A 27,637-nucleotide genomic window follows, 5' to 3' on the forward strand; every position below is an offset into this window, starting at 1 on the left:
GACTCAGCTTCTACGATTTACGACTTTTTCTGTGTGGAACTATTGCAGTTATTTAAGAAGACTTTACTGTTGTAGCAAATTCTCATAATTTTATCTTTGAGGATCCCTGAAGATTTAGCTATTTAACTTACAAAAATAAGGCTTTATTTCCAATCCTTCAAATTGCAGATTTTGCCAGTGCTTGAAATTCTGCTCCAAAGCATAGGTATTTTCTGTTGACTACTGTGTCTGTTGTCTTAGAGGACGTTATGCGTTAAATGTTACGTCAGTCTTTTGTTCAGTTTGCAATATTTTTTTTCATTATCGCAATGAGTTGTGTTGAAATCAGTTTCTGGTTTTTAGCCTACTTGCATAACCCATTTATAGTTCTGCAGTTTATACCTTCAGACATTTTTAGTAAGTTATATCTGGATCAAACTATAAGTGTGTTGTAACTAATATTTTTTAAGAGCTGATTTTGTGTTCAAGCCCTAAAGAAGACGTCATCTCATTTTAAATGATGCTACGTTTTTCAATAGAAAAGATTATGGGATTGGAACACAAGTTCCTTATGCAACATAGCTATGTAGCGACCTGAAATTAGATCTGCTGGGACTTACAAGCAAGTTGCTGCTGTCTGTAATTTTGCACGCTCCTGCTTAACTAAGAATGTGAATTTCTCTTGATGTAAAACTGAAAATGTGGCTAAAGCTAAATCAAGTAAGCTTAATTACAGGATTTGACAGAGTTGTGATTTTTTTTTTTTTTTTTTTTTTTCAGGCAGTCTTTAATAAAGCCACTAGTCATACAAAAGCAATGCTTCAAAAAACTGAGGAAGAAAAGAGAACTTTAGAAAAGGTAAGGGTGCATGTTTCCTTCACACCTGTGCAAAAACATACTAGATTAATAAGGGGTTATCAGACTGTTTCTGTTTTTTCAGTAGAAATCTGGCATTAGTTCCAGGGTTTTTTTTTTAAGTGTTCATATTCCTTCTTACTAGAAAGGGAAAATGTTCATGTGTAACTCTTTTGGTCTCTATGTTTGCATGCTTTAGTGTGTACAAATAATACCTGACAGTTACTAGAGTTCTCTCTGTATTTTCAGTTGGTCTCTGTTGTGAGTTTCACAGTCATTCATAGTGGGTTGCCCTATTTCTTAGTTATTAAACTGTCACTTCCAACAAGTGTAAGAAATGGGTGCCCAATTTTCATAGGGAAGATGAGGGAGGAGGAGGAAGGTGGCATTGACCTACCTTGTTAACTTGAGTTTTATGCTTTGTCTCTCCTCCTATGTGACCTTTCCACAGGACAGTAAGAGGACAGGGAAATATGACAGTGGGCTTGCTTTTGTCATGAGTACTACCAGCATTAGGTCATGCAGTGCAGTCTGGAATCCATAGATCAGTGATGCAGAAACTTTTTGGTGTCTGTACCAAATGTATTTTTAACAGTGCAACAGATTGTCATCATCGTTGGTCATCTAGATCTCTGCCAGCGCCAAAATTGGCACCAGCATTTTGTCTTCCTCCTTTCAGTGGGAGGCTTGTGATGAGCGGCTGCAAGTTTGTTTTTGTTTCCACAGGAAATTAATATTTTGCAATGGGAGATTGAATTTGATCAAGATAGATTTAAAAACATAGAAGACACATGGACAGAAAAGTATGACAGGTATTCGACTTACACTGTGTATCTTTGTGGGGTTTTTAATTGCATTCAGTGTTATATGCCATCTTTCCTGTGTTCCAAGTTTGCTTCATCAGGTTTTATGGAGTTTTTCTGTTTTCACAATTTCCTTCTGGAATTGTGAATATTTATTTAATTTTCTTGCTAGTCACATTTGTATTTTTCAATTAAAACTACTAAAATGATTTTGTCTCAATTCTTTAGTGTGTATATAGGCTAGCTTTGCTAGGCTGACTCTTCATTTTCATCCCGTTACGCTATTATGTTAGGCAGCTGCAGCCAGACTGTCCTTACTTAATTTAACTGTAAATGGGGCATAGAAAATAATGGTATGTGCATGCATGTGGAAATATCATTTGCTGGTTAATCATTGCTTTATTTTCTTGCATTGTAGGTATGAGCATACGTACAGGTAAAATGGAATGTTTTTAAGAGAGGCTGATCAACTGGTTCTTTGTTTAAATAAGAGTTACTCTGGACGGAGAGCAGGTGTGGTTAGGCAAGCAGAAGATGCCAGAGGCACTAAACTAATAAGGCAATAACAGATGTTGAAAAATGTGACCAGCAGGCTCACTTATTCGAATGTAGAAATGGTATCTCTGAAGTCTCCCCATCAGTTACAATTATTTCAGCGGAGATTTTTATTTAAAATTTTCAAACTTAAAAAATAATGAAAAAGTTTTCAAACTATGAATTTGTAAGAAGAGTTTTACTAAGATACTGTGTCTTGTTCACCTGTGAACTTAGTTATACTTGTCAAGGGATACCTCTTGAAAAACTCTTTGGCTTTTCTGACTTAGGGGATGGGAAGTGTAGCCAGGTATTCTGGAGCAACAAAATTACTGTTAGCTGTTGAAAGCTAAAGACTTGGCTTCAGAAAACTGCAAGCCAGGAGCTCAGTCCACTTTGCATAAAGATTTTCTGATATCTGAGACGGCAGGATGAGGAGAATGTCTGTTTCCCATTGTTTATTCATGTTAAATAATTCAGGTTACCATTTAGTTTGAAGCAAAACCATGAATGTACAGTATGCTGCATTTACTGACAGCTGAAGAGATGCACCAAATATATTACATTGCTTTAACATTTAGGATGTTAGATTGCCACCTTTCTATTCAAGAAGGAAATTCTTAAGTACTTCAAGGAAAAATGCATTATGAAGGCATATTGTATGTTCTCAGGTTGCAACACTTGAAAGTACAGCTGTTCTTGAGAACAGTATTAAGACTACAGGAAGTTTACGTTCTAAAATTAAGACCAGAGCTATGTTGTCGCATGTCCAATAACAATTATGTTCTTTCAAGGAAGTAAGATATTTCTAGCCAGTGTTCAGAGGTTTGTAGTTACAAATTTCTTTGAGTTTCTAATGGTAATGTGCTACTTAAACTCAGCTCTTGTTAAACTCTGAAGTTGTTGGCACCTGCTACTTACACGTGAATGTTTTTTTTTTTTCTTTTAAATTTTATTTTTCTTAACATTCACTTGAACATACTTGGACGCATTTAAATGGGTTGGGTGAGGGTGCGGTCTCCTGAACAAGGCGAGCCTGTTTGGACAGGACATGCTCTCTGGGTTGCAGAGAAACCTCTCTATGAGCGCAGAGATTCATGGTTTTGCTCTTGGTTTTGCTCGCTGCAGAGCCACCTGCAGCCTGGATAAGGAGGAGTGACTCCACAGAAGCCAAGCCTGGCATAGCCCCCTTCCTTCGCCTTGGTTCTGTGCCAGGCAGACCCAGCCTACACACAGAACTTTCTTCAGAGGGTTAGGAGTAGCTTTAGGTTGCTTATTGGCCCCTGGCTAGGGGATTTGGATCTAACAGCATACTGCGTATTATTGGTACAGATATTGTTATGGAAAAATTTTACAATATTTTCCACAAAAAAATTTAGAAGTGAGGAAACTGCTTATATAGTGCTGCATGGATAATACCTTGTCAAAATGAATACTCTTTTCAGTTTTGATTTTTCTCTTCAATCTTGTCACCAATCCTAACTTTAATTTGCAGAATTATTAGATACAGTGTTTTAACAGGCTAATATTTTTTTTTTCATTTGAGTGGCCATTTTAAAATACTTTTTTTTTTTAAAAGATAATACAGACTTTTTCTGACTTCTGCAGGATATATTGTGAAAATGCAGCTCTCAAGGAAGCACTGAAACTGAGAACAGAAGAAGTTAAAACTCTTAAAGCTGAAAATTCAAGTAAGCCACCAGCAGCTATTCCTCTTCCCATACTGTTTCTCAGCAATAATTCAGGACTGAGCTATGAAGGAAGCTTTCTGTCAGGATAAGTCTCTTGTTAGTGGAAGCTGACATTAGTGGATATGGAGAAACCCTTTTTAAACAGAATTTTGTGTTTGTTTTTCTTGTCACATTGTCACTTGAACTGAAAAAAAAACAACCTTAAATGATAGGAAAAGTCAGGTATGTCAAGCTTACAGCGTAGATCACGTGTGAAAGAAGTATACCTATCTTATCTCCCTGGCATGGTGACACCCTGGGCGAGGAGGGAAACAACCGGTCTGTGCTCCTGGTCCTGTCCTGGAAGGTGGCAACAGCAGCCAGGGCAGCCACCGAGCGCTCCTGCTACAATGACAATCTGCATCAGAGACGTTCATTTTTAACGTGCACACTTAGAGATTCCCATAGCACAAACTTTGAGGTAATTCAGCGTGTTGGCTTTATAGCGGAGGTTTCCAAACTGCAGGTTGTGCAGGCGTCTGGCTGGGTCAGATGGCTCAAGCACCTTTCCCTTATTTTTGGCTTCCAAAAAGCTCTAAAATAGCTGACATACGTACATCATTATATTCTCAATGTTGTGCTATTCTAAAGGAGCAGCTGCCTCAGGTGTAAGTGTACAAAGAAATGAGCCCTCTAGTACTGAGGCAGAGCAACATACGAGATGGTGTCTCTGCAAGTGGGTCATTCCCTAGGAAAACACAGAGGGATCTGAGTTTCCTGATCTACGTAGTCTCAATACATTCCCAAACTGATGCTTATACTACAGAACTGTTTAATTTGGGCTTTTTTAAACCCAGAGATTAAGAAATCAGAGCAGCAGATTTTTTAGTAACTTTCCTTGTTTTATTTCATAGTTCTGAATCAGCAGTGCTTGGAATTTCTTGCCATGCTGGATGTGAAACAACAGAAGGTTGTTCAGGAAAACATGTCCCTGAATAAAAGCGACATTACAGATTTTACAGGTCTTGAAGTAAGTATGACTTCCGTGTTTTTCGAAATGGCTGGTTCAAAGATATGTTTATATGCAAAATATACAGATAAATTTTGCTTACTGATTATTTCACTGTTTCTTTGGATTTACTTTTAGATAATGACAATATTCCCCTGCATGCCTGTTAATCAGTTTTCTAATGTGTCATGCATTGTGATTCCTATATTGCAAAGAAAGGACAGAAAGAGCATCAGGCTATTTTTCCCCAGCCAGCATGCTTATTTTTTCTTCCTAATATCTTAGCTGTTAACTCCTATGCCTACTGCTTTACTTTGAGTGAAAAAAATAATTCTAATGAGGTCTGCAGGGAGTGGCACATACAGGCCAACAATTTTTGCCTTTATGTTATCTTGCAGAAAAATATGTTTCACGTGTGTGGTTGTGTGTCAAAAGAAATAGCGCTGAAATCTCTTGTAGCGTGCTTGCTTCCCCTCACCCTTACACTCCTTTTGTAGTTTCAAGATGGTTTTTTTACTAGTCATCCGGCATCTCTTGGATTGCGTTGTGTATGCAGATAGGTATTTAACTGGTGGTTTGTTTTTGATGTTAAGCTGGCGGTCCTTGGAGCCTGCACCTGCAATACTTCTGGGGGGCAGCCTTGTCCCTGTGCTAAAATGGCAGCTGTAACTCGAAAGCAACTTCTTCATCTCAAGCAAGAGGTAACTTATGCTGATCAGCTTAGACACGAACAAGCAGAGGGGCGCTTGTGCTCAGAACCAAATAAAACCACAAACACTCTACCGCAGCTTACACAAACCAATGTATCTTAAAACAAGAAAGCTTCACAGACTTAATGTAATATTTGTTTGTAAAGCTTTTAATTCCCTAACTTTTGCTGATAGGAAACTGACATTATGACATCAAATCAGATTTACTAGTTAAAAAAAAATTTCTTTCTCATTCTTTTTTCTTCCACACACATTTTCTTAATCTAAAAATATGTATACACTGTGTAAATGTATACGCAGTGTGAGTGCGGACTACCACTGGTGGGGGTGACTCCCCTTCCCCTTCCTTCTTGGCAGTGCGTTCCACCCGTCCCTTGCATTGACGCCGCCACTCACAAGCCCGCTCACCCAGCTAGGTCAGGAAGCTCATCTTGCGGGAAACTCTGTACTTACACATAAATCAATAACGTGATTTTCAAGCTCTTACGGTTTTTCATTTAGTGAAATTCTATTGTTTTACATAGAAGATTTTTTTCTTCTAATTTATATTTAACTCTGCGAATGTGGTTGCTGTCCTTGTGGTCCCACAGCAGAAGTTCCAGGTGACTTGCTGGTTTTGAAAATAAGTACCGTCGTGTCCCTTTTGTACCAAACTTCTTATCCCTGACATAGATACCCTTCTTTTGCTCCTTTTGCTGGTGGTCCAACTGGCACGGGACATTAATGCCCTCCTCAAGCTCTTCTGCGTGTGCAGAGACCAATGGGCACTGCTGGCAGCTTGTCTGTGTAGATGGGTGGTGGTGTGCGCATGCGGAGAATAGCGGGGTAAAGAATCAATACACATTTCAAATGCACTTCTTCATGTGGCAAGAAAGCACTTGGTTTCTACTACTTTGATTATATTTATTTAAAAGCTGTCTGTGGTAATGGCTTCAGTCTGTCTCTTAATATATATTTTAAATCTGCTATTGCTTCCAAACGGCTTAATATACTTTACCTTTTCTCTGAATTAAAAACCAGGTTGAAAATCTGAAGAAGAGTAAAGATGAAGCTTATGTAATGGCAGATGCCTTCAGGATTGCATTTGAGCAGCAGCTAATGCAGAGGAAAGACCAAGCCCTGAGGCTTGCAGAAGTGATAAAGATTAAGAAGGAAACTAAATTTATAAACTGGAGACGTCTGAAAGACGATGGTAACTGGACATGCTTTGTATCTAATGGCTGAATAGAAAAGAAGTTAGCTGACAAGCGGCAGAGGCAGACCTTACTGTATTAAATGTATGGTTGTGGTTTAATTGCTAATGGAGGCTTCTGAAGAGTGAAAAAAGAGAAAGACCAAGTTATGTCAAAACTGTAAATACGTTAAATAGTGCGTCATGTAGTTGAAGAATTTCTACTGGAAGTTTTGCATATGTACGGTAGGGTGTCTGTGTATACGTAGAATACATAAGTACTGCTGTAGGATGTTGGAGCTACCAGTCTAGGCTTTTGATGTGGCCCTTTTTTATTACACAATCATATACTGTATTATCTGAGTAAAAAACATGCTCAAATAAATAGGCTGTTATCCAGGATGACAATAACATTCTGGATATTAAAGTTGTTCCTTACGAAAACAGCACAGAAGAGCTACCATCTGGCAAGTTTAGCCTGGCCATTTTAGATGCTGTCAGCAATTTAATGTGATGGGTTTCTTTCAAGTGATCTCTACATAAGAGGTAGGGAAGGAAGAGAAGTGCAAAAAATACCTACTGAGTTTTCACCGGAATACTAATTAGAATACCTTTTTTTTATTATGTATGTGCATGTATGTCAGTATTTATTACTCTGCTTATACTTCACATGGTCATCTGTGAATTACAAGGCACTCTAAGAAGAGGAAAAATTCTTATTCTTTTCTTCTTTAAGGAAAAGGATACGGAGAAGTATTTAAGTGCTTATGTCATGGTCAAAGCCATAGCAGAATTTAGGAATGGCTCAAGATACATTTGTGCTAGCCATTGATTTGGAGGTGCCAGGCTTAGAAGCTTTGGTGGGTCTTCTAGATTCCTTGAGCAGCCTTGGGATGCAATACTAAAACAGCATACATCCTGAGTATCCGTGTCCCCTATACCGATGTCATTGTTTCCCTAGCTCCCAGTAATGTCTGTTAATCTTTTTAGAAATCTTGGAAACTTGTCAACAGCTTTTGTCAAAAACCCTTTTTTTTCAGGCTACCTACTGTTTAAAAAACAAATTACCACAAATTACTGTTTAACTAGAGCATTGAACTATATTTTTTTTGTGGAGTGAAAAGAATTTTATTTTCAGTTTGCTCATCTATACAATGAAAGCGCTGTTTAGCGTTCAAGTAATGCTAAGGGTGGAGAAGCTGTAGCTTGCATTGCCCTTTCAGAGGAGATCGTTCAGAATTCAGTTTTACGCATTCCCCTTTTACCCCAAAGCAGATTTTCTCTTCCCAAGTTCCACAGTCCTCATACTTTTGTTTTCCGTAGGACGTGTCAAGTTACGAGGGAACAAGAACAGTCTGGGACAAAAACTGTCCATCCTGCTCTCATCAGATGGGGACTGCAGGAAAGTCGAAGAGCTGGACAATCCTCATGAAATCCTGAAGATGTTAATAGATTTGGTTAGTATTTTGTTCAGCCGTTCATCGTGAGTCCTTAGGGGAGCAAATCTGTCAATTCACATAGCCTGCCTTGTTCTTTAGCTTATAAGCTTGTTTTTTGTCTTTCTCTTTTCAATAAACACCCAGGTAAATGACAAAGAGGAGGCTCTGGCTCATCAAAGGAAGGTTAGTTACATGCTCGCTCGCGCAATGGAGATGAAAGAGGGTGTTTTGGAGCAGGATAAAGGAAACTGCATGCCAGGGGGTCATCATCACGAAGCCCCAGCATCATCGGGCCCCCTACACGCCTGCTGCCAGGAGCTCCCTCCTCAAAACGGTGTTTCTTCAATTCCCGGTGCAAAAACATACGAAAATCCGGTAAAAATGCTTCGAAAATCACACTCCTGGCCGTCTGGGATGACGCACCGTGGAGAGAACGATCCCCGGGGAGAATCGGAGGAAACGGTGGTGATCTCTGTATAGCCACCCGCTGCAATAAACGCACTTTTGAACAGAGAAATGCCTGAAAACGTCCTGTGATTACATCACTGGGGGCCAAACGCGGACAATGCACGATTCTGCAGTAGTGCCCTAACTATTGCTTTGGCAGAACAGCCCGATTTAATTAATTTAGCGGTAATTTCCAAGCAGGGTGAGGTCGCTCTCCGTCGCCTCAACCCTCGCCTTCCCTGACTGCCTATGACGTGGTGACGAGCGTGACGGGGTGAGAATCACGTCACGGCGGGGGGTGACGTCCAGAGGAAGGGCGGGGGCGCGGGGCGGGGGCGCGGGGCGGGGGCGCGCATGCGCTCAGCGGCCTCCGCGCGCGCAAACAAGGGGCGCTGTCGCCGCCGCCGTTCCGAGGCCGCTGGCGGGGGAGGGGCCGCCTCTAAGTTGAAGGGCCGGCGGCGTCCCCCCCTCGCCCGGCGGCCGGGGAGGGCAGCCTTGCCCCGCTGCCTGGGGGTGAGGATGCGGGTACGGGGGCGGGAGGGCCGGGGCGCCGGGCGAGGCGCGGTGGGGAGACGCGCGGCCTGGGCGGCCGGCAGCTGTGGCCTGCTGGGCAGGGGGGGACCGGGAGTGCCGGCAGAGCGGGGACCGCCGCTTCCCGGGGCAGGAGCCGCTGTGGGCCCGGGGGGCGCGACACGGATCGTGTTTCTGCGGGGGTTCTGACCTACCCGTCCGGCGCCCGGCGGTCCCCTGGCCGCGGTCGGCGCGGCGGTGTGGGTGCTGACCGCCTTCGTCGTCTCTGGTCCGGCACCCCTGCGTATCGCGACTGAGGAAGGTGTCCTGAGCGGGCGTTGAGCACTGAAGTGTATCCCTTCTGCGCCTCTTGTGTACTTCAGAACTGACAGGACTGGCATTAGCCAGAGAAACTTTGCGCCGTAAGGATTTTACAGTCTCTGTGGCATCGGCGAATGCACTTTTTGGACATGGAAGACGGTAATGAAACGAGAACAGAGCCCTGTGGTTTTTAGCGTGCAGTTTGCTACTTGCACGCTGTTGCAGCTGACTGTGTAGTACTGTCACAGCACTTCATGCTGCGTAGCACGTATTAGATTGCTTAGGTGGATTAATTGCCCCTTGTAGTATAGAGATATTGGTGATAGTTTAGCTTATTTCTGTTCCGTTTATCCTGATACAGGGTACAGAGTGTAATGGACACGCTTATGCCATGCACTTACAGGCATTAAATGTTTCAAGACGCGCTTCTGGATAAACTGGGAAACATTCTCAGCCTGAATTTAAATACAGGCTATAATGGGAGAGAACTGGTTATTGGTACATTATGGAGAAGTGAGCAGTGCACAGGAAAGGATCCAGTTGAATGCTAGTGCTAGATGGCGTTAGTGTCTAGTGCTGTATTGCTGGGGTTGTCTAATGAATATCTGGTTATTAATAATGCAAATCAGAGCAGATGAGAATATTGAGGGAGCAGTGGTTTCCGTTGTGGAATGATCTTTCAGACCTGATGTAATAATCATGTTCTCATGACTCATTTTCTAATGCTGAGTAATAAATGCTGATACAACTAACGAGATGGCACTGTGGGCAGTATGTGAGATGCATTTGTTCAGTTGAGCAAGTGGATTCTTCAGCTGAGTGCCTGGCTGCTGATCGTACTGCTGATGTGTTGGAGCACTGATGAAAATCAGTAATTGTTGCTGGCAGTTTTTTCTGTGTTGTGTGAATGATATTATTTTCTGTTCAGAAGAGCAATAACAAATTACTGTGGATGAATGAAAGGAAAATCTTCAGGGGCTGAAGATGATGCAGGGAAGGAGTTGTGAGTTGTCTTAGTGGTGTTAGTGGTAATATAATGCTGTTGATAGAGTTTTGTTCTTCTGAAGAAATTGTGTTGAACGAACAGAATGTTGCTTTTTAAGCAAGGTAGTCCGGTTTTTTTTACAGTGTGTCACATAAGCTTTTCCTTACGTGTCCGAAAACTTCGGTAGCTTTTATCTTCAACCCCTGATTCAGCTAGTAAATTCGCAGCGGCAGCAGCTGCTGCAGTTCTGGGGTTGGATAATACATTGTCTTGCTCAGCAAGAATCACTTTAACTTCTATTTGACAACATTTAAGTTTTTCACTAAGCATTTGCTCAGTTATAATGAAATTCCCTGTTAAGTTGATTGCTGATGATCTCTGTGGGTGGTTGTACCCTTACATTTTTTTGTCTGTAGAGCCTCAACCCTATGGGTAGGTGCATGGTAGGGATATTGGAGGTGGGGTGAGAAGGAGAAGGTGGGTAACTAAATAATTAAATACTCTTAAATAATTAAATACCCTTAAGGTGGGAGAAGAGGCGTGCTGTGCTTGATGCAGCACTTCTATAGCACTGTGAACTTCGATAGTTCTTAATGGTTGTGTTTCTATCAGAGGCTTTGTTCTAGTTATGGTAGTTCCTGTGTGATAAGGTGGAAAAAGCTAGTTAAATCCTGTTGTGAGGATAAAAGCTTCAATACAGCTTTCTGTTCAGACTCATAATGCTTAAACACAATGGTGAAGTTGAAATTACGTAACTTTGCAGCGAGCAAGGAGACTTCCCTGATAATCTAAAATTAAGATGGCTGCTGTGGTAATTTTCTGGAGTGAGGACTTCTGTCTGTATTTTTGTGTGTGTTTCTTTAACCTGATCTTAAGTGGTTTTGGCATGCTCCCTATAAAAGCGGACCTGTATTCTGCAGTGATAATAAGCTGTGACTAGCTGGAGATCTGGTAATGCCTATGTATATTAACACTACGGAGAGTGTTTTTCAGGGATTATTAAATATCAGAGGGCTACTTGTCAACAGACATTGAACTGGTTAGCTGGTAATAATTTACTTATGCCTTGTATGTTACAAGTTATCACCATTGAAGGCTACTAACCACCTCCATTTAGGGAGACTGTATTTGAAAAACCACTGACAATCCATTCTGTAACTTGGCCATTCCCTACCCTAGCACACTTGTGTTATCCTCTCCTTTAAATAAGAGTTTGTTGAGAAGTCCCTAGTGGAATCTTGGTTTTGATTCCTGGAATATGTGCCTATTATATTAGAAATTATTTATAAAGGGTATAAAAGAAGTGGCCTCTAAAGTGTTTTTAAATGCACTTGTTCCCAAAGACAGGCCTCTGCTTTGTTTATAACCATATGCTAACTAAAATGTTGTTTGTTTCCTACTAACCTTCTTACTGTGTGAGAACACAGTCACTGACCTGATGTTACAGACAGTGATAACGAGGAGACAGCCAGAAGTAGCTCATCACCATGGATGGGATAACAAGAAGCAGTTAATCACTTCAAGGTTCTTTCATGTGTCAAGTATGTGCTCCTGTCCCAAGTAGGACAGAGCTGGGGCTACTTCAAGGAACATCCTTGTCATCCTCAAGAAGTTGGCAAACTGGCAGTAAACTTTTAACATCCTGCGGTGACGCCACACCTTAAAAGGATAATGTGAGGAAGGGTCTCCTTACCCAAACAACCACCGAGAAGCTCACAATTGTGCCCAAGTGTCTTGCTGATGCAGCCAAATTTGATATGCCCGTGCAAAAAGGCCATTCAGTCATCCTAATGAATACATACAGCGAGGAGGAGTCATGTATTAGGTGGGTGGAATTATGAGGATCTTCCATGTATCAATAATGGGTGAATATCCCCCGTGAGGTGCGCTAGATTTGTGGGTTTTTCCCCTGGCACCCAACGTCGAATAAAGCAGTGTCTCCTCTCTAAACTGCTTTGAGTTTCGAGAGCTTTTATTTCAGGTAATGCACTGACACACTTGCACTTGTTGGATAGTCATACAAATCACAGTATTTGCTTCCGTTAGGTAACAGATTTTATGTAGTAGAATTATTGCATCTGTTTCTTAAGATACTGTATTTATGCAATTTAAAGTGCAGAATTAGGAGTTTCCCAGACAGCAAGCCTCATCTGACTGGGCAAATAACAAAAGCAAACTTTTGCTTATTCTCTCTTGTTCCATTTTAAGCTTGCCTCTTGGAGACCTCAGGAGGTAAAGGAGGGTGTTTGGCCAGGTGTCGATGTGACCTAAATAGGAACTATTCAGAGTCCTTCCAGAGATTGCCACTGACTGGCTCACTTCAGTACTGTTCACGTCGGCGGTTCTAGGTATTGGCTTACTGGGTTCACCATGTTGACTGCTGCCTGGCATAGCAATTGAGTGTTATTAGTTTTCCACTAAATAAACATGGGTAAGATAATGAAGAATGCTGATCTTGAAATCAGGTGAAAGCTTTGAAAGATAAGAGACTTAAGTTGAGCTTGTTTAGAAACATACCAAATGTTTACACAGAGAAGTGGCAAGTGCTCTTAGTGTGCTTTTTTGTAATACATCAGCAAAAAGTATTATTTTATCTCGAAGCTAAGGATACTCAGTTGACGAAAGGAAGAGTTGACTGTCAACTGGAAAAAAAAATGGATCTTTGCCAAGCCATGCTCTTGGAAACCCTTGTGATTGGTGTGTTCTGTTCTTCAAGTGAGATTAGCTGCCGCTTAAAGAAGTGAAATGTACCTAAGGATGACTGGTGTGATTAGAACTGATGACCTGTAACAGTGTAAAATATTCAGAATGTGACCTGTTTCTGTCCATTAATATGCCATCTTTGGTGTATTTCTGAAGAAGTAGTAATCAAGCACCCCAGCACTTCTTTTGACATCAGGCCTTGTAGTTTACTCACACAGTAGACAGTAAAATGTCTGAAGACGTTTTCTGACTGAACAGACCTAATTAAGTTAATGCAGCACGATAATCTGTGAAAGTAAATTTCTATAAACTAAATTACCTGATTTAACCGTAACTGCGTTCCCAGATCTAAACTTCACTTTCTAAAAGAAAGCTTTCTTGGATCTTGCTCTTTAAAGTGGGTTTTACAATATTAGATACTAGCTGTTATCAGTGTACTGTAGTCATCTTATGCTTTGATTATTTTTTTTGCCTTTTCAAGAAGGACTGGTATTTTATCTTCAAGTCTCCTCACACATAAATATTTAACTTGTCTTGGTATGAACACGTACGGTCTTTGACAGACAGTGATTTAGACATTTAAAACTTGAAGCTTTCTAATTTGAAAAAAATTTATAAAATGGAGCTGGTAAGAGCCTCAAGTTGTACGTCTCATTGCACTGTTAAGGATTTAATGCCTCAGATGCCATTATGAACATTGTATTTTAAGAATTTATTTTAAAGAAATATTGATCTGTGAACCAACTTGGAGAGAGTCTAGTGAGTGTGAGTGTTTTCATAGCTCTAGAAAACATCTTCAGAAGACAGCACTTAATGCTGTTTAGTGAACAGAAGGTCCATGCCTTTAAACGTGTAAGAGGTGGCAGCAGCAAGGAGGGGATTGACTCAAATCCTGAAGGTGTCTGCTAGACACGCAGATTAAGCTGCTTTGTGCTTTTCTTCCTGGTCGTAATTCCTTCCTGCTCATGCATTGCCCCTTCTGGTGTGCTGGCACGCTTTTTTGTATGATCTTGTCTGGCTGAAAAATATCTGAGGAGAAGCTCTATTTAACCCAGGTCAGTTCTTGCTCTGTGCACAACGCCACTGAACGGATGTTAAACTAGCGTGATGTATGGAAGGGTAAAGGGACAAGCTGTTACAGAACAGGTCTAAAACCTGCAGTGGGAAGGTCTGTGTGCATAAGCAGCCATAGCCTCCTTTTCTACACCCAGCACCCCTCATCTGCCGCACGCACTTTCCTTGCCCATATGAAACAATCATTTCCCTCTCCTGTCTCAGTTGTTTGTTTTCTTAATGGTTTTGTAGGATTGGGGGTGGGGGGATGGTGGGTGTTCCTACTACGGAAGGTTCCACCTACTTAAAAAAAATATATATAGTGGTGGTGCTGATGGTTTTGGATTGCTAGAAGTATAATCCTTAAAAAAATACGTTCAGAGCAAATGCAGTTTGCTAAAACAAATGGTTCGTACAGAGTTCTTTTGCTCAGGGAAACAAGCAGCCATTCGATAAAAACATGTCACTAGAGCTTTTTCATAGCTTCTAATCCACTCCTTGTTTAACGTAAGTATTGGGATTGGCTGTAGGTAGATCTAGGAAGCAAAAAATAAAAATTGGTCTTGTTGATGAAAGATGATCTGAAACGTTAAGAAACCAGAAGGGTTTTACATTTCTTTGGTGATGCAGATACATGGATTCAGGACAGAGAGATGAGAGAGAGAAGGAGTTACTGCTTTTTACCCTGGTTTTGGGGTTTTGGTTTTGTTGTGGTCTTCTGGTTTTGGTTGTGTTTTTTTTGGAGGCCTGTTTTAGAAAAACTGATAGCCTGTGAAACACTTTAAGAAAGGGTAGTGAAATAACAGGAATAATATGCTGAATATTCAAATTTATGTTATGTGTTGAAAATGCTTTACTAACTCAAATGGAACAGTTTTATTACAAAACTATATAGGTTTTACTAAATGTAACAACCTTATTGGCTCAATAAACTGAGGTATCATGGTAGTTTCTGAGCTCTCTGAAGAATGGATGTAAATATTTGCATACGATTTCAGTTCTGCCGTTCTTTTCATTGAGTTCTTTTCTTTTTCAGAGGTGAATGGGCCAAGAGCATACAGTGCAAACATGTCCTTCTAATATACCTATTAGCATTATAATCTTGTAGTGCATATATGCTTAATTCAGAATTTTTCTTGTGCCACTTAAGAGTGCAAAATAATGGGTAATCTCTAGGTCTTTTTAAGTATGAAATAAAGATAGCTGAATAGATTATTTGCCTCTCCTCAGTATGTTTTTTGGAATGCGAAAGATTTTTTTCTGAGAGCTTCTGGTGTCATTGGGAAACCTGAACAAAATTCATTTCAGAGGACATCTTTAAGTCTAATTTATTGGTGATAAATGTTTGTTTACTTCATTACCAGTCAAGTTTTTTTAAAAAACATTTATTGCTGATTTTAAAAATAATCAAAATTCTGATTGTAGTAAGTTGGGAGCTTAACTTGCAGGGCTATAACTTTGCAAGCAGTGTGTTTTGTAGGTATCTAAGAGTGAAGCAAGACAGATTGCGCTAGGTCAGTGTTTGTTTCACTTCGGAGACCTGTTTTGATGGCGAAAAAAGCAAAAAACTAATTTTGTTCTCCCTCAGAGGTACATGACTTTCTGTCTTCTTTTTAGCTCTTTGACCTGGCTTCATGTGGCATGAGATGAGAGTATTATGTACAAGCCAGTACAAATGAAAGCTTGGGGAATGTGTGGCTGGAGAGTGGCGAGGGGCCTGTGACCACCCCCTCTTTTGGTCACAGGTATTAGTCTGCGCATTAGTTGTAACTTTAGTTGTACCTGAGTGGTAAGGCTGTAACACAAATCCCTACAGAGAATAAAACTCCGTTATGTATTCATTGATCCCCAGTTTTCTCATAATCCTTACGTATTTCTGGTTAAGAAGATCTGTTCAGCTAATTTTTGACGAACGGTTTGTTTCTGTCCGTAAATACATGCTTTAAGGATGGGTTCTGTGCTTTAATGTCTCTGAATGAATCACCAAAAGCTGTTAACCTTGTAAGGCTCTTAACTGAATTAGCTTCCATTTCAAGTTGTAACCTCCCACTTGCAGGAGGTCGTGAAATGAGATGATTGTTACAGGGGAGAACTGTATTCAAATGAGTGTAAGAGAAATGGCATTAAGTATGGCCTTGTTGCTTTTTGATGCTTGTTAGATAGCTGGGTGAGCCTTAATGTACGGTGCAGTGTGCTGAAGACCATTGGAGTGATTGACTTATGGCCATGGATATCAAAACAGTGGTATATTCAGATTATTTGGTTTTTGCTCATATATGGGTACAAAGTACTGCATTATCTTATGTTGCACCTTTCTTATGCTTTGCAAGTCTCTATTTGAACTATGTATTAGCTTAAAAAATACTCTTGTCACATGCCTGTTAATGTGGTATGGTAAGCGAATGCACCTGATGTGAACCATTCAGTGAGAGGAAGCCTTACTGGAGTATGTAAGGCATAGAATCTAGATCTGTAGCTGTACGGTGGCGTAAGTGATATGAGAGGATTAAAGTATTTCTTTGGGCTCTAAGCTTTGAGAAGAGACAGTACTAGATAGTCAAAGTACCTTGAATGGAGTAGGGTGTCAAAGGTAGAAGGAAAACTAGACAGACCTCCACAGGTCTAGTTTCCAGGCATTAGACTGAAGGGATTTTAGTGCCTTCAGTTTACTTAAGGGAAGTGTAAATAGCATCTTGATTATATGTTTTAAGTAATTGTACAGTGTGGGTGTTCAGACATGAAAAAGATGTGGAATTAAAAAGCAATTCAGAGTGACCGAAAAGGCATAACACTGAGTGGCTGGAAATCTTCATTAAGCAAATGAAATGGGATGTTTTGCAATAGGGAATGTGATTAATAAGTAGCTTTCTGATAAGTTGGCAAGTCTCTAAAAAGAGATTTAAAAAAATTTTTGTTTCAGTCTCAGAGAAAGTGAATGGTTTATGTGTTTTAAGTAAAATAGAGGTGATGAGCTGAATTACCATGCTGGATTTTTTTCTTTTTCCCCTGGTCTTGGAGGAAGGTTTAAGAGGAGGATTTAGAAGCAGCTCGTTGGTGACCACGGGGGAGGAGTACTGACCTCAGCCTGCCTAAATGCATTGCAGCTCTGTGTTATGACTGTCTTGTGCTTCAGCTGGTTAGCTACTTTATAGTTCCTGGTATATTTTAGGTTTTAACCAGTGTTTAGTCTTACCTGAAACATTTGGTTGAAGCTGAAAGTGATTGAGGTTGATTGGTTGAATAGCTTGGGAACTAAGAGAATCTGTTTCTTTAAGTCTCATGTTCACACGCTCAATGTTGAACTTGTCAGGTTTTAACTCCTAAAGGAGAATTTTTTCTTGCTGGCACTTCTGACAACAGAAGAATACTTTTTATGCTTTCTACTGGAGTTTAAAGGATGAAATGTCTGGGATTATGCAGACATTATTTAAAGAGTTCACTTGTGTTGGAAGGGTAATGATGACCTATTTGGGGTTTTTGCCTGTGAAGTGTGTGGTATAAAATGTATAGGGGATCAAACTAAAAGTTCCTAGTATCCCTTCTGGTTTTAAACTTCTTGACATAATGCCTTAGTATGTGCTTTTAGATGCATTTGGTTTTAATAAGACAGCCTCAGTTTCCTGATTGGAGGTGTATTTTTGAGTGTATTGTGCATAGTGTATTGAGTATACTGTAGAGAGTATTCAGAGTACCTAGAGGCTGACAGTTTGCAGCCCTGTTTGTAGTTACATTTTGTTTACATGGAGAGAGAAGAAAAAGTTGTTAAAAAGGAAAAAAATACTTCATAGAAGTTGTCTTCTAATAACACTTTGACTTTGTAAACAGCAAAATGCTGTGACTGAAATGCTGTGTTCTTCTTTCTAGATTTAAGAAGGCCAGAGCTTCACTAGAGCTGTAACTAGAATGGATAGTTACTTTAAAGCTGCAGTCTGTGACTTGGACAAACTACTCGATGAATTTGAACAGAATACAGGTTAGTTCCTGCACTACCTTGTTCTCGAACATAATGATACTGTTCAAATGACTGTTACTGTGGAATTCAAAAGTAACATATGCTAAGTAAAAACTTGTATTGATGAACAGATGGGATTTAGAGGGGGTACGCTGTGGAAAGAGAGGAGTTTTATAAACTTCGGTTTTGATCTCTTTTTGCTTAAAATAGATGAATATGACTGCTACAGAACACCTCACAATCCGTATGACTCAAAACACCATTCGCTTTCTTCAGTTCTGGATTGCTTACACAATGTATACCCAACACCAAAACAGCAAGAGGATGCTAACAATTGTACTTCATCAGAAGAAATCTCTCTACCAGGCCACATAGGAACAAATGAGGCCCTTCTGAGTTACTCACCACAAAATGAGAAGAGTGTTGCTGGACCTGATCTGTTGTCCACTGTGGACAGTGGTTCCTTAAATGAAATTCAGGCTTCAAACTTAGGAAGGTGTAGTATACCTGTGTGTGATCTTGTTAATGACACAGGTAACTTAATCCATTCAGTGGCTCCTCATGAAAATACTCAAAAGTTGCAGCCCAATGATTTCCAGTATAGTGAAGGTTTGATTGGCTTTGGTATATCTTGCATACCTGTTCCTACCTGTGTGTCATCAGCAGGTTGCAGTGGTGTTTCAGGTACAGAGCAGAGTGATGGGGACTCAATGCTACAAGATTCAGGACATCTTAAAATGGAGGAGATCAATTGTTTAGCTTTAAAACCCGACAGTTATCCTACAGCAAAGATCTCAGATCCACGTGATGATCAACACGGGACAGAATCTGTAAAGTGCAGTGAAGTATTTGGTCAGCCTGAACAAGCAGCTTACCTTGAAACTGCATGTGTCCCTGTAACATCACAGAATTCAAATGCATGCAGTCCCAAAGATGAGAAAGCATATGAAAAATTTCTTTGTGAACCACAAGATGAAGGTGCATGGTCTGCAGTAAGCAAAGAGACGTGTGGAAGAAATGCCATAGAAAAGATAGACTCAAAAGATGAGAGTAGTGTTGAGTCCATGCCTTCAGATCTGCCAAAGAGGCCTCAGTTGCAAAAAAGCCCTGCAGCATTTCCTGAAAATCATGTTTTACCAGGCTCCTCGTGTCAAACAGGAGCTAAAGTAGAATTGGAACAACAAATCTCAGAGGAGAATGTAGGTAGTGAAGGACTTAATAGCAATGAAATACTGAACAGTGTTTCAACTTCATGTATTTCAGTTGAGGATGTCCAGACGTCGCTGTCATGTCTTCCACTTCCTGTATCTATATGTGGTTCATTAGCTGTAACGGAAGAAAAAGTTAATCCTCTACCTCAAGATGAAATGGCGGAGGTTATTAGTGATATTGTAACTGTTAATGCTGGAAAGTCTAAAACTGATCTCTCCAGTAAGGAATCCTGTGAAAACATTGACTTGCATGAACAGGAAGGATATATAGCTAAAATCAGTGAAAGTATTGTGGAAAAAAGTACAGATGGAGGGAAATATGATACTGAGAATGTAATTGATGACAGTGATTCTCAGCAAATCAAAGCTTTTGATTCTGCTTTTCTAGAATATGAAGCTGAGCCATATGGTGTTGATACAGACTCTTATTACAGTGAAAGTATGAGCCCAGTTATGGGTGATTTTACTGTTGAGGAGAATGTTTTTAAAAGTGACACTCTAATAAGCGATGCTGAGCTTGATGATTTCTTGTATGGACAAAATCTTCAGTCCAGCATGTTGAAGTCTTCAGACAATGATAGTAACTTAATGGAAGCTGATACAGATGAAGGGAATTTAACAAATGTGAACAACCTGGACTTTACGGAGGTCACTGAAGAACACATGCAAGCGAAACTAGAGGAGATAACTAGCATTAATAGTAATCTTCAACTGTCTCTTACTGCCAGTGAACCAAAGTCTGCAACAGAAGAGAACATGTCTCGTGTTCAGGACATGACTGAGAGTGGTAGTGAAGGACTAGTTTCTAATGTTTGTACTGAAGGTGCAAGACCAAAGCAGTTGCTTGGCCCTTCCCAAGAAGTTTGTCAGAGACAACTGAACAGAACGGATGTACTTGAGCGAGAAAACCAGGAAGCCAGTTCTGTTGCCGCAGAAGCTCCCCTTTCAGGCACCAGCGTAGATATTGGTAAAAATTCTGAACCTGTGCACTCTGGGGAAAGCAGCACTGACGCTGGAGGAAATCAAACGTCTGAAAATGTAGAATCACTTAAAATACCTGCAGCGCTCTCACGCAAACAACCGTTGTGGGTTCCTGATTCAGAGGCACCCAACTGCATGAACTGCCAAGTCAAATTCACGTTTACAAAAAGACGACACCACTGTCGTGCATGCGGAAAGGTAAGTTATTGGAGAGGGGTCCTGAGTTACTGAAAGCAAATGAATTCTGATTTTACTGAAAGCAAATGAATTCTGATTTGGAGATAACCAAAATACAGAAGGGAAGGAATATTGACAGAATTTTTCTAGCTCAAAGTATTTTATTTTTTAAAAATATTTTATTTTTCCTTCATAGAAACTTAAAGGCTGTTGGAAAAGACTGATATTAATTAAGAAACGTATAACTTTTTTGTGAAAATAATTAAAGGGAAGTATGGAGAATGTTCTTTTTTTATCTTTCGTTACTACCTAGACTAATGCGTTTTGCATAGAACAAGGAAGATGATACAGTGGACTACTTCACAGTAGTCATAGTGAATCAGCTTTTTACTCAGTTTTTAAGTTAAGCTTAAGTATTTAAGCTTAAAAAAATTGAGGTGATGATCAGAATTCAGGTAAGGGATTATACCAGCTGTAAAACACTGTCCATGGATCGAGAAGGATTGCAGTCTTTCAGGAGATGTAACAGCAGTACCAATGCAAATGATATATAGCCTAAATCTATTCTCCTGTATGTTTAAATGTATAATTTTCCAGGGGAGTCCTCCCAGGGGAAAAGCATGCTACTTTTGTGGGTACTCACCAACTGACCAAGTAATCTGTAGTACTTTTTTTCAGACAGTGGTCTTCTGCAGTGAGTAAATAATGTCAAACCTTATTCTTAATCCAGTATTCCTTTCTGAGCTACTGTGGCTTACACTTCTACTAGTGCATAAATGGAAATACTAACAATACTAATTAAGATATTCTCTGTTAGCTTTATGGATGAGGAGATAGAGCAAAGACTAATGTCAGGAGTTACTAACTCTTTGCATCTCCAGTGCTGAGGGCATCTGGAGAGGCTTGGTAACTTTTTTCCCACGATGCCCTTTCGAGCACCATGTACTCAAAGCATAGTACTCATTTACTTCAACTGCAGTAAGTGTGAACTAAAATGTAGGTCTGAATTTGGGTGCCAAGGAAATTAAGAACTCATTTGTGACAACCTAGAAGTCATTGAACTTAATCACTTGGCAGAATATCTTGTTGAAGTTTTGTAATGGTTTAAAACAGTTCTTCGGAGTGTTTTCATTTTAGTCATAAGACTGACTGCCTTCAAGTTCCTGTTTATGTTCACTGTGAAGTTTCTTGTGCCTTGTCTGTAGATGGGGATAAAAGCAGCCTTCGCTACACAGTCCTGTTTACAGCCATCAGCTGCTAGTATTGCTAATCCTGTGTGTTAACAGAGGGGGTTTTGGCAGAAGAACAGTGTAATTAGGGAGAGAACGTCAAGGTCTAATCCCAGTCAGCAGCTAGGACCATGCAGCTGCTCTCTCATTCCCCCTGGTTGGGACTGAAGAATGAATCTGAAAAGTAAAAGTGAGAAAACTTGTGGGTTGAGATAAAGACAGTTTAATAGGTAGAGCAAAAGCCACGCACACAAGCGAAGCAAAACAAGGAATTCATTCAGTGCTTCCCATCGGCAGGCGGATGTGCAGCCGTCTCCAGGAAAGCAGGGCTCCATCATGCATAATGGTTACTTGGGAAGAAAAACACCACCACTCTGAACATCCCACCCTTCCTTCTTCTTCTCCCAGCTTTATATAGTGAGCATGATATCACATGGTATGGAATACCCCTTTGGTCAGTTCGGGTCAGCTGTCCCAGCTGTGTCTCCTCCTGACTTCTAGTGCACCCCAAGCCTGCTTGCTGGCAGGATGATATGAGGAGCAGTTGCCTATCAACAACTAAACACACCTGTGAGCTATCAAAAGTATTTCTCATCCCAATGCAAAACAAAGCATTATACCAGCTGCTAGTAAAAAGGTTACCTCTCTGCTAACTGAAACCATGACAGAGCATCACAATACATGTTCATTGGTCAAATGAGTGAAGGCACTATAGATATCTAAACTTTACGGATACCGGAGTGCTATGCAGTTGTAACTCTGTCATATCTTTTCTGAATGTGCAATAGCTTAACTTTCTGCCTTGTAAGACTTTTTGTCTTTTTAATAGTAACTTTTTTCCTTAAAAAAAACAACAAACGAAACACTCCTTTTGGACCTGTTTTGGGCTGTTGTGTGTTCAACCACTTGGACACTAGGACATAAGCAGAAACTGGTAGGAATTCACAGCTGCCCTCTGTGGACTATTCTGGAAGACAGTTGTATAGCTTTCATCTGATCCTACAGCTTTTTTTTATCAGTGAAAATGGCAACACTTGTGAATTCTGGTTTCTATGCAGGAGGGAAGTGTGATGTTAGTGGTCCCCCTGTTCTCTCCCATCTGCAGCACTTGTGAGGCCAAACAGCTTCTCAGGTTCTTTATTTAGATGTTTGTCTCTTGTTGTGGTATCCTTCCTCGTCCTAGCACAGCCAGAATCAACTTCTTTGCTCGGCGGCCTCATCTTCGTTTCTTTTCCGCTGCTACATTGCCTGTCTCTTCATTTGTCTTCACCTCTTGTCTCCAGTGCATTAGGATTAAGCTGCCTCCTCTGTTGTGGGCCCCAGTGGCACCAACTGTAGGAGGAGACCAGTTGCAAAGGATTGTACTGCTTAGTATTTGAAGCTCTAAGGTGGATTGCAACTGATTAGCAATTAATCTTTACCAGTTACATTCTTAACATCTTTACTGAGCATGTGCATGTTCAGTTGAGGTTGATTAGGTGTGACACTAATGCAGAAGGAATTGGAATAGTTTATTTTTTGAGCTCATATTGCACCAATCAGGTATTACTGTTTTTACAGTGACTTTACCTACTTAGAGGAGTTCACTTACAATAAATTTTTCTCTCTGTCACTACTGTTTGGATTTGTTTGTGGTTGTTTTTTTTTTCCTTAATCCATTTTGTTTTCCTGGATATAATTAGGAGTAGCAGAAGAGTTTTAGCGTTCCTTCTACTTACTTAACTCTGTTCAGCGGTAGAAGACTTCTGTCAGACTGAGGTTTCAAAACACACCTTTTGTAAAGGCTAATCCTGACAGCATATAGTTAAAAATGGTGTGACTCTGAAATCTTGCAGATCACTATTGAAAGAACATACGGGAAAAGTGAGAAAAGAACCTGATATTTATGGGAACTCTTGCAGAATACTGCTTTACTAGAGACGTAATTCTTTCAGTGGGACCATGCAGGTGTAGTCCAGGCTAGAGAGATGCACTTTTTTCCGCATCTCTGCTTAAAAATAGACGGGAGAATGTATGCTGTTGGAGTAGAAGAGCATATTCTGTTCTTTCAAAGCAGTCTTCAGCTGGCTTTTATTTTGCTGAAGGGAGTAAGTAACATGAAGGCAACTTTGCTTGTTCTTTCTGGCAGCGTTGGGGAGCCTACTTAGCCAATGTAGGAAGAATCCCTGATCAAAAGCAGACTGGGCAGTCTTCGTAGTTTGGCCCAAATTGTGGAGCTCTTGAGATTCTTAACGATAGCATTGTAGAATAGTTTGGGTTGGAAAGAGCCTTTACAAAGCATCTAGTCCAACCTTCCTGCTGTGGGCAGGGACATTTCTTGCTAGGTCAGGTTGCTCAGAGCCCCATTGAACCTGACCTTGAACACTGACAGTGATGGAGCATCCATAGCTTCTCTGAGCAACCTGTTTCAGTGTCCCACCACCCTCATTGCAAAAAAAGTTATTTCTTATGTCCAGTCTAAATCTGCCTTCAGTTGAAAATCATTGCCCCTTGTTCTGTCACTGCAGGCCCTGGTAAAAAGTCTGTCCCGATCTTTCTTAACAGCCCCCTTGAAGTACTGAAAGACCACAATAAAGTCTCCCCAGAGCATTCTCTTCTCCGGGTGGAACAACCCCAGGTCTCAGCCTGTCCTCACAGGAGAGGTATTCCATTCCTCTGACCATTTTTGTGGCTCTCCTCTGACTTCCACAGGTCCATGTCCTTCCTGTGCTGAGGACTCCGGAGCTGGATGCAGTAAAAGCCTTTTTAGTCTAGTATTTTCCTTCCTTCCTAAACAGAAATGTATTATAAGATACATATGCTAAAGATGCTTTTCTCCTTCCCTACTTCCAAAAATGTGCATGTGTGCTTTATCTAATGCAATGTCTTTTAGTAAAGGAAGTAAATAATAATAGGAACTTAATTCAGGAAATACTGGGATTTTGTATATAATATTTAATTAAATCTTTTTCTGGTTCAGGTTTTTTGTGGTGGTTGTTGCAAACGAAAGTGCAAGCTACAATACATGGAGAAGGAAGCAAGAGTCTGTACTGGCTGTTACGATGATATTAATAAAGGTAAAAAGTTTTTTTTGCGTAATGGCATTCATCATTAAGGAAGAATAGGTACAGCTAGCATCTCTTTAATCTTTGTTCTTTTTAGGGAACTTCAGTACTCTAATTAGTGTATGTTTTCCTATTTCTGAGATGGAGGGAATAAGAGAGTAATTGTACCTCTTAGTTGGATTCCAGTTGTTATTTTAAATTTTGAGTAGCAAGCTGGTTACTTTTTATTTAAAAAAAAAATAAATAAATTTGGTTTGCACTCTGCAGGACTAAATATAAAGTTACACTGTTGGGTCATCTGTGGCAGGATTCTAGCAAAAGTGATCCTCCCGCCGCAGTAGCCTTCTGCATGTTTGAAGACCATACCCCAACTTGTTCTCACATGTTATTTGCCCATTTCATGTAGCTTTCTGTCCTGCTATCTTTACAAGTCACTTAACAGTACTACAGTAACTGAATCATAAGATAGCTTTCCGTTAAGAAAAGCTTAAGCATGGATGCTTATGGAAACATCAGGAGAAAACTGAGGTCCTAATTATTAATATTTAAATAACAAGTTGAGAACATATCAGATTTTTAATATGCCACCTGAATGGAATTTGACTTGATAAATGTGATACATGTTTTTGCACCAAGGTACAGGGATTGTATGGTTGAATGTAGTCACTGCAACAGTAGCAAGATGTACAGGGAGGTCTGTTTCTATGTTAGAAATTAATGAGGCAAGTGTGCAGGTAGAAAATCAAGAAGTCTAAATTTTCTTCTCTACAATAGCTTGAGTGTTTGTTTTTTGTAACTGTCTCACCAGTTGTGCACTGCTCTTGCAAATCAAACCACCCATAATGCTATATGGTAAACAAAATTTTTGTGAGAGTGAAATTGAGAGATCTTAAAAGCTACCCACACTTTTTTAGCACAGGCATTTGAAAGGATGATGAGTCCAACTGGTCCCGTCCCCAGTTCCAGTATCTCCTCTGAGTATTCTTCTGCTGTTCCACCTTTGGAGGAGGCCCAGATATCTGGTAGTGCTAGCTCTCCTTCACCTTCTGCATTGTTACCTATCTCAGTACTTAAACAACCTGGTATTGAAGGTATGCTAAATACAGTATAATATATCTTAATGCTTTCAGGATCTCTTTGGAAAGACTTGTTTAATCACATCATGGATACATACTTGGTATACTGGTATTTTCTGTGGGAAATGGAAACTGTGAACTGGGACACTGGAAAGTTACTTTTCGTTCCCAGTTTTGATGCCATGTATGAGCTTGGCCAACTCTGTCTTAAGTCTGTGTTTATGAAATGTGAATGTTTGGTTTTTTTATTTCATTGTCCTCTCTGTTTGTATTGTTTGATATGAGATTTTTTTGCATGTATTTGCCTGACTGGAGACTGCCTAGTGTCAAACTGTCTACCTGTGCTTTGTAAATAGATTATGTATGTGGGGGGTGAAGGAGCTTAATTTTTATCCCTTTCAGCTGTTACACCAGTACAATAATATGAAGTCAGTGTTGTTTCCTTAACCTGCCCTAGGTCTGTGCCCCAAAGAACAGAGGAGAGTTTGGTTTGCAGATGGTATTTTGCCAAATGGTGAAGTGGCAGATACAACAAAACTTTCATCTGGAGCAAAGAGGTCATCACAGGACTTAAGTCCAGTAAACCCTGACTTGCCAGAGATGCATATGGTATGAATTAAGAAGTGTATGTAGGTGCATGAATTACCTCTTGAAATACCTTTGTTTTGCTATTGGTAGCGTCCCTTACATACCAAAATACGACTTTTGCTTCATAGCTTTTGGAATCCAAGCCAATATTTGGTTTTGGGGGTTTTTTTGGGGGAGTGGCTGTGAAGTCCTTGGGTTGAAACATTTTGTAGACCCTACTTCAAAGGAAACTGTGTTTGTTTTGGGATCTGTGTGAACTTTAGAAATGGTATGGCAGAAGATTTTCCAAAACAAGATGATTTTTATTATACACAGCCTTTGATTAACTACTTTTGTGATGGTAACCTCAGCCGCAGTTCTGAAACCTGTCATTAACAACATACTTCTACTATAAGTTTGCGGGTTTTTTTCCGGTGGCTTGCTGTAGTTGGCATGTTGGATTAGACTAACCAGAAGCTGTTTAACGCCCTAGAATACTAGATCATGGGGTGCATCAAAATCTACTTATTGCTTCTATTGCGAACTAATACTGAATTGAGAGGGGGCTTGGCTTTTTTTTGTAGTAGATCATACTCGTGGTGTTGAACTAGCAGCACTTCACAATAAGAGTCCAAAGAAGTGGTGTAAGTTTGCTGTGGAAAGATTTGGAGAGATTGCTCAGCTGGAGCTTCTTTAAAATAAAACATAGCTCTGAAGCGCTTTGTCAAGTGGTAACATAATTCTATGATTCTAACAGCATTCAGGAGTGTTCAAAACAAATTAGTAAAGCGAACAAACAGATCATTATTATTTGTATATGGGGGCTCTGAACAGTTACCAAGTGTATAGCATGTAAACCACTGTTAATTCATGAAGAACAGATAGTAGTAAATATGCCTGCATTTGAACAAGGAGAAACTCCAGTAAGCTGCAGGTGAATCTGGCTTCCCTAGAAACTTCAGACTGGAGGATCCATTCAGACCAACAGCAAGAAAGCACTGAGATTGTTTTATAGGGCTGATTGTGCTTCTCACTTCTATTAGTCTGTAAAGAATGGTAGAGTAATGCTGATATTGTTGATGAACCTGTATTTCTAGAAAAGCTCGTCAAGAGCTCTTGAAAAGAAATTAAGCATCAATAAGATAAATTAAAAAAAAAAAATCCTTCCAGTTCATAAACGTGCAAATTAAGTGATAAAGGTTTGAGACCCA

The 27,637-nt window shown here is 40.1% G+C and overlaps 2 protein-coding genes across 10 annotated transcripts in view; both read left to right on the forward strand.

Annotated features, from left to right (window-relative positions):
• The window catches only part of CCDC125 (coiled-coil domain containing 125), a 12,666-nt gene extending 3,976 nt beyond the window's left edge, over positions 1–8,690 (forward strand). For 2 of the 3 annotated variants that reach the window (XM_074571152.1, XM_074571153.1), the window contains 8 exons: positions 760–837; positions 1,561–1,646; positions 3,780–3,862; positions 4,756–4,871; positions 5,444–5,551; positions 6,581–6,752; positions 8,055–8,188; positions 8,315–8,684. In XM_074571152.1, coding sequence (XP_074427253.1) covers positions 760–837; positions 1,561–1,646; positions 3,780–3,862; positions 4,756–4,871; positions 5,444–5,551; positions 6,581–6,752; positions 8,055–8,188; positions 8,315–8,650 — 1,113 coding nt within the window. In that variant the 3' untranslated portion in view covers positions 8,651–8,684. Of the gene's footprint in view, positions 1–759; positions 838–1,560; positions 1,647–3,779; positions 3,863–4,755; positions 4,872–5,443; positions 5,552–6,580; positions 6,753–8,054; positions 8,189–8,314 lie in introns of all 3 variants that reach the window. The other variant, XM_074571154.1, reaches the window with a different exon arrangement.
• Positions 8,335–27,637, forward strand: part of ZFYVE16 (zinc finger FYVE-type containing 16) — a 34,778-nt gene continuing 15,475 nt past the window's right edge. For 2 of the 7 annotated variants that reach the window (XM_074571142.1, XM_074571148.1), the window contains exons 1-6: positions 8,993–9,130; positions 18,054–18,162; positions 18,352–20,531; positions 24,699–24,795; positions 25,698–25,874; positions 26,317–26,468. In XM_074571142.1, the coding sequence (XP_074427243.1) occupies positions 18,093–18,162; positions 18,352–20,531; positions 24,699–24,795; positions 25,698–25,874; positions 26,317–26,468 (2,676 nt within the window). In that variant the 5' untranslated portion in view covers positions 8,993–9,130; positions 18,054–18,092. Of the gene's footprint in view, positions 8,354–8,992; positions 9,143–9,536; positions 9,608–12,241; positions 12,259–18,053; positions 18,163–18,351; positions 20,532–24,698; positions 24,796–25,697; positions 25,875–26,316; positions 26,469–27,637 lie in introns of those variants that run through there. The other 5 variants (XM_074571146.1, XM_074571147.1, XM_074571145.1 and 2 more) reach the window with 5 other exon arrangements.

The sequence above is a fragment of the Larus michahellis genome, chromosome Z (genome assembly GCF_964199755.1).
Source record: "Larus michahellis chromosome Z, bLarMic1.1, whole genome shotgun sequence".
Taxonomy (NCBI): domain Eukaryota; kingdom Metazoa; phylum Chordata; class Aves; order Charadriiformes; family Laridae; genus Larus; species Larus michahellis.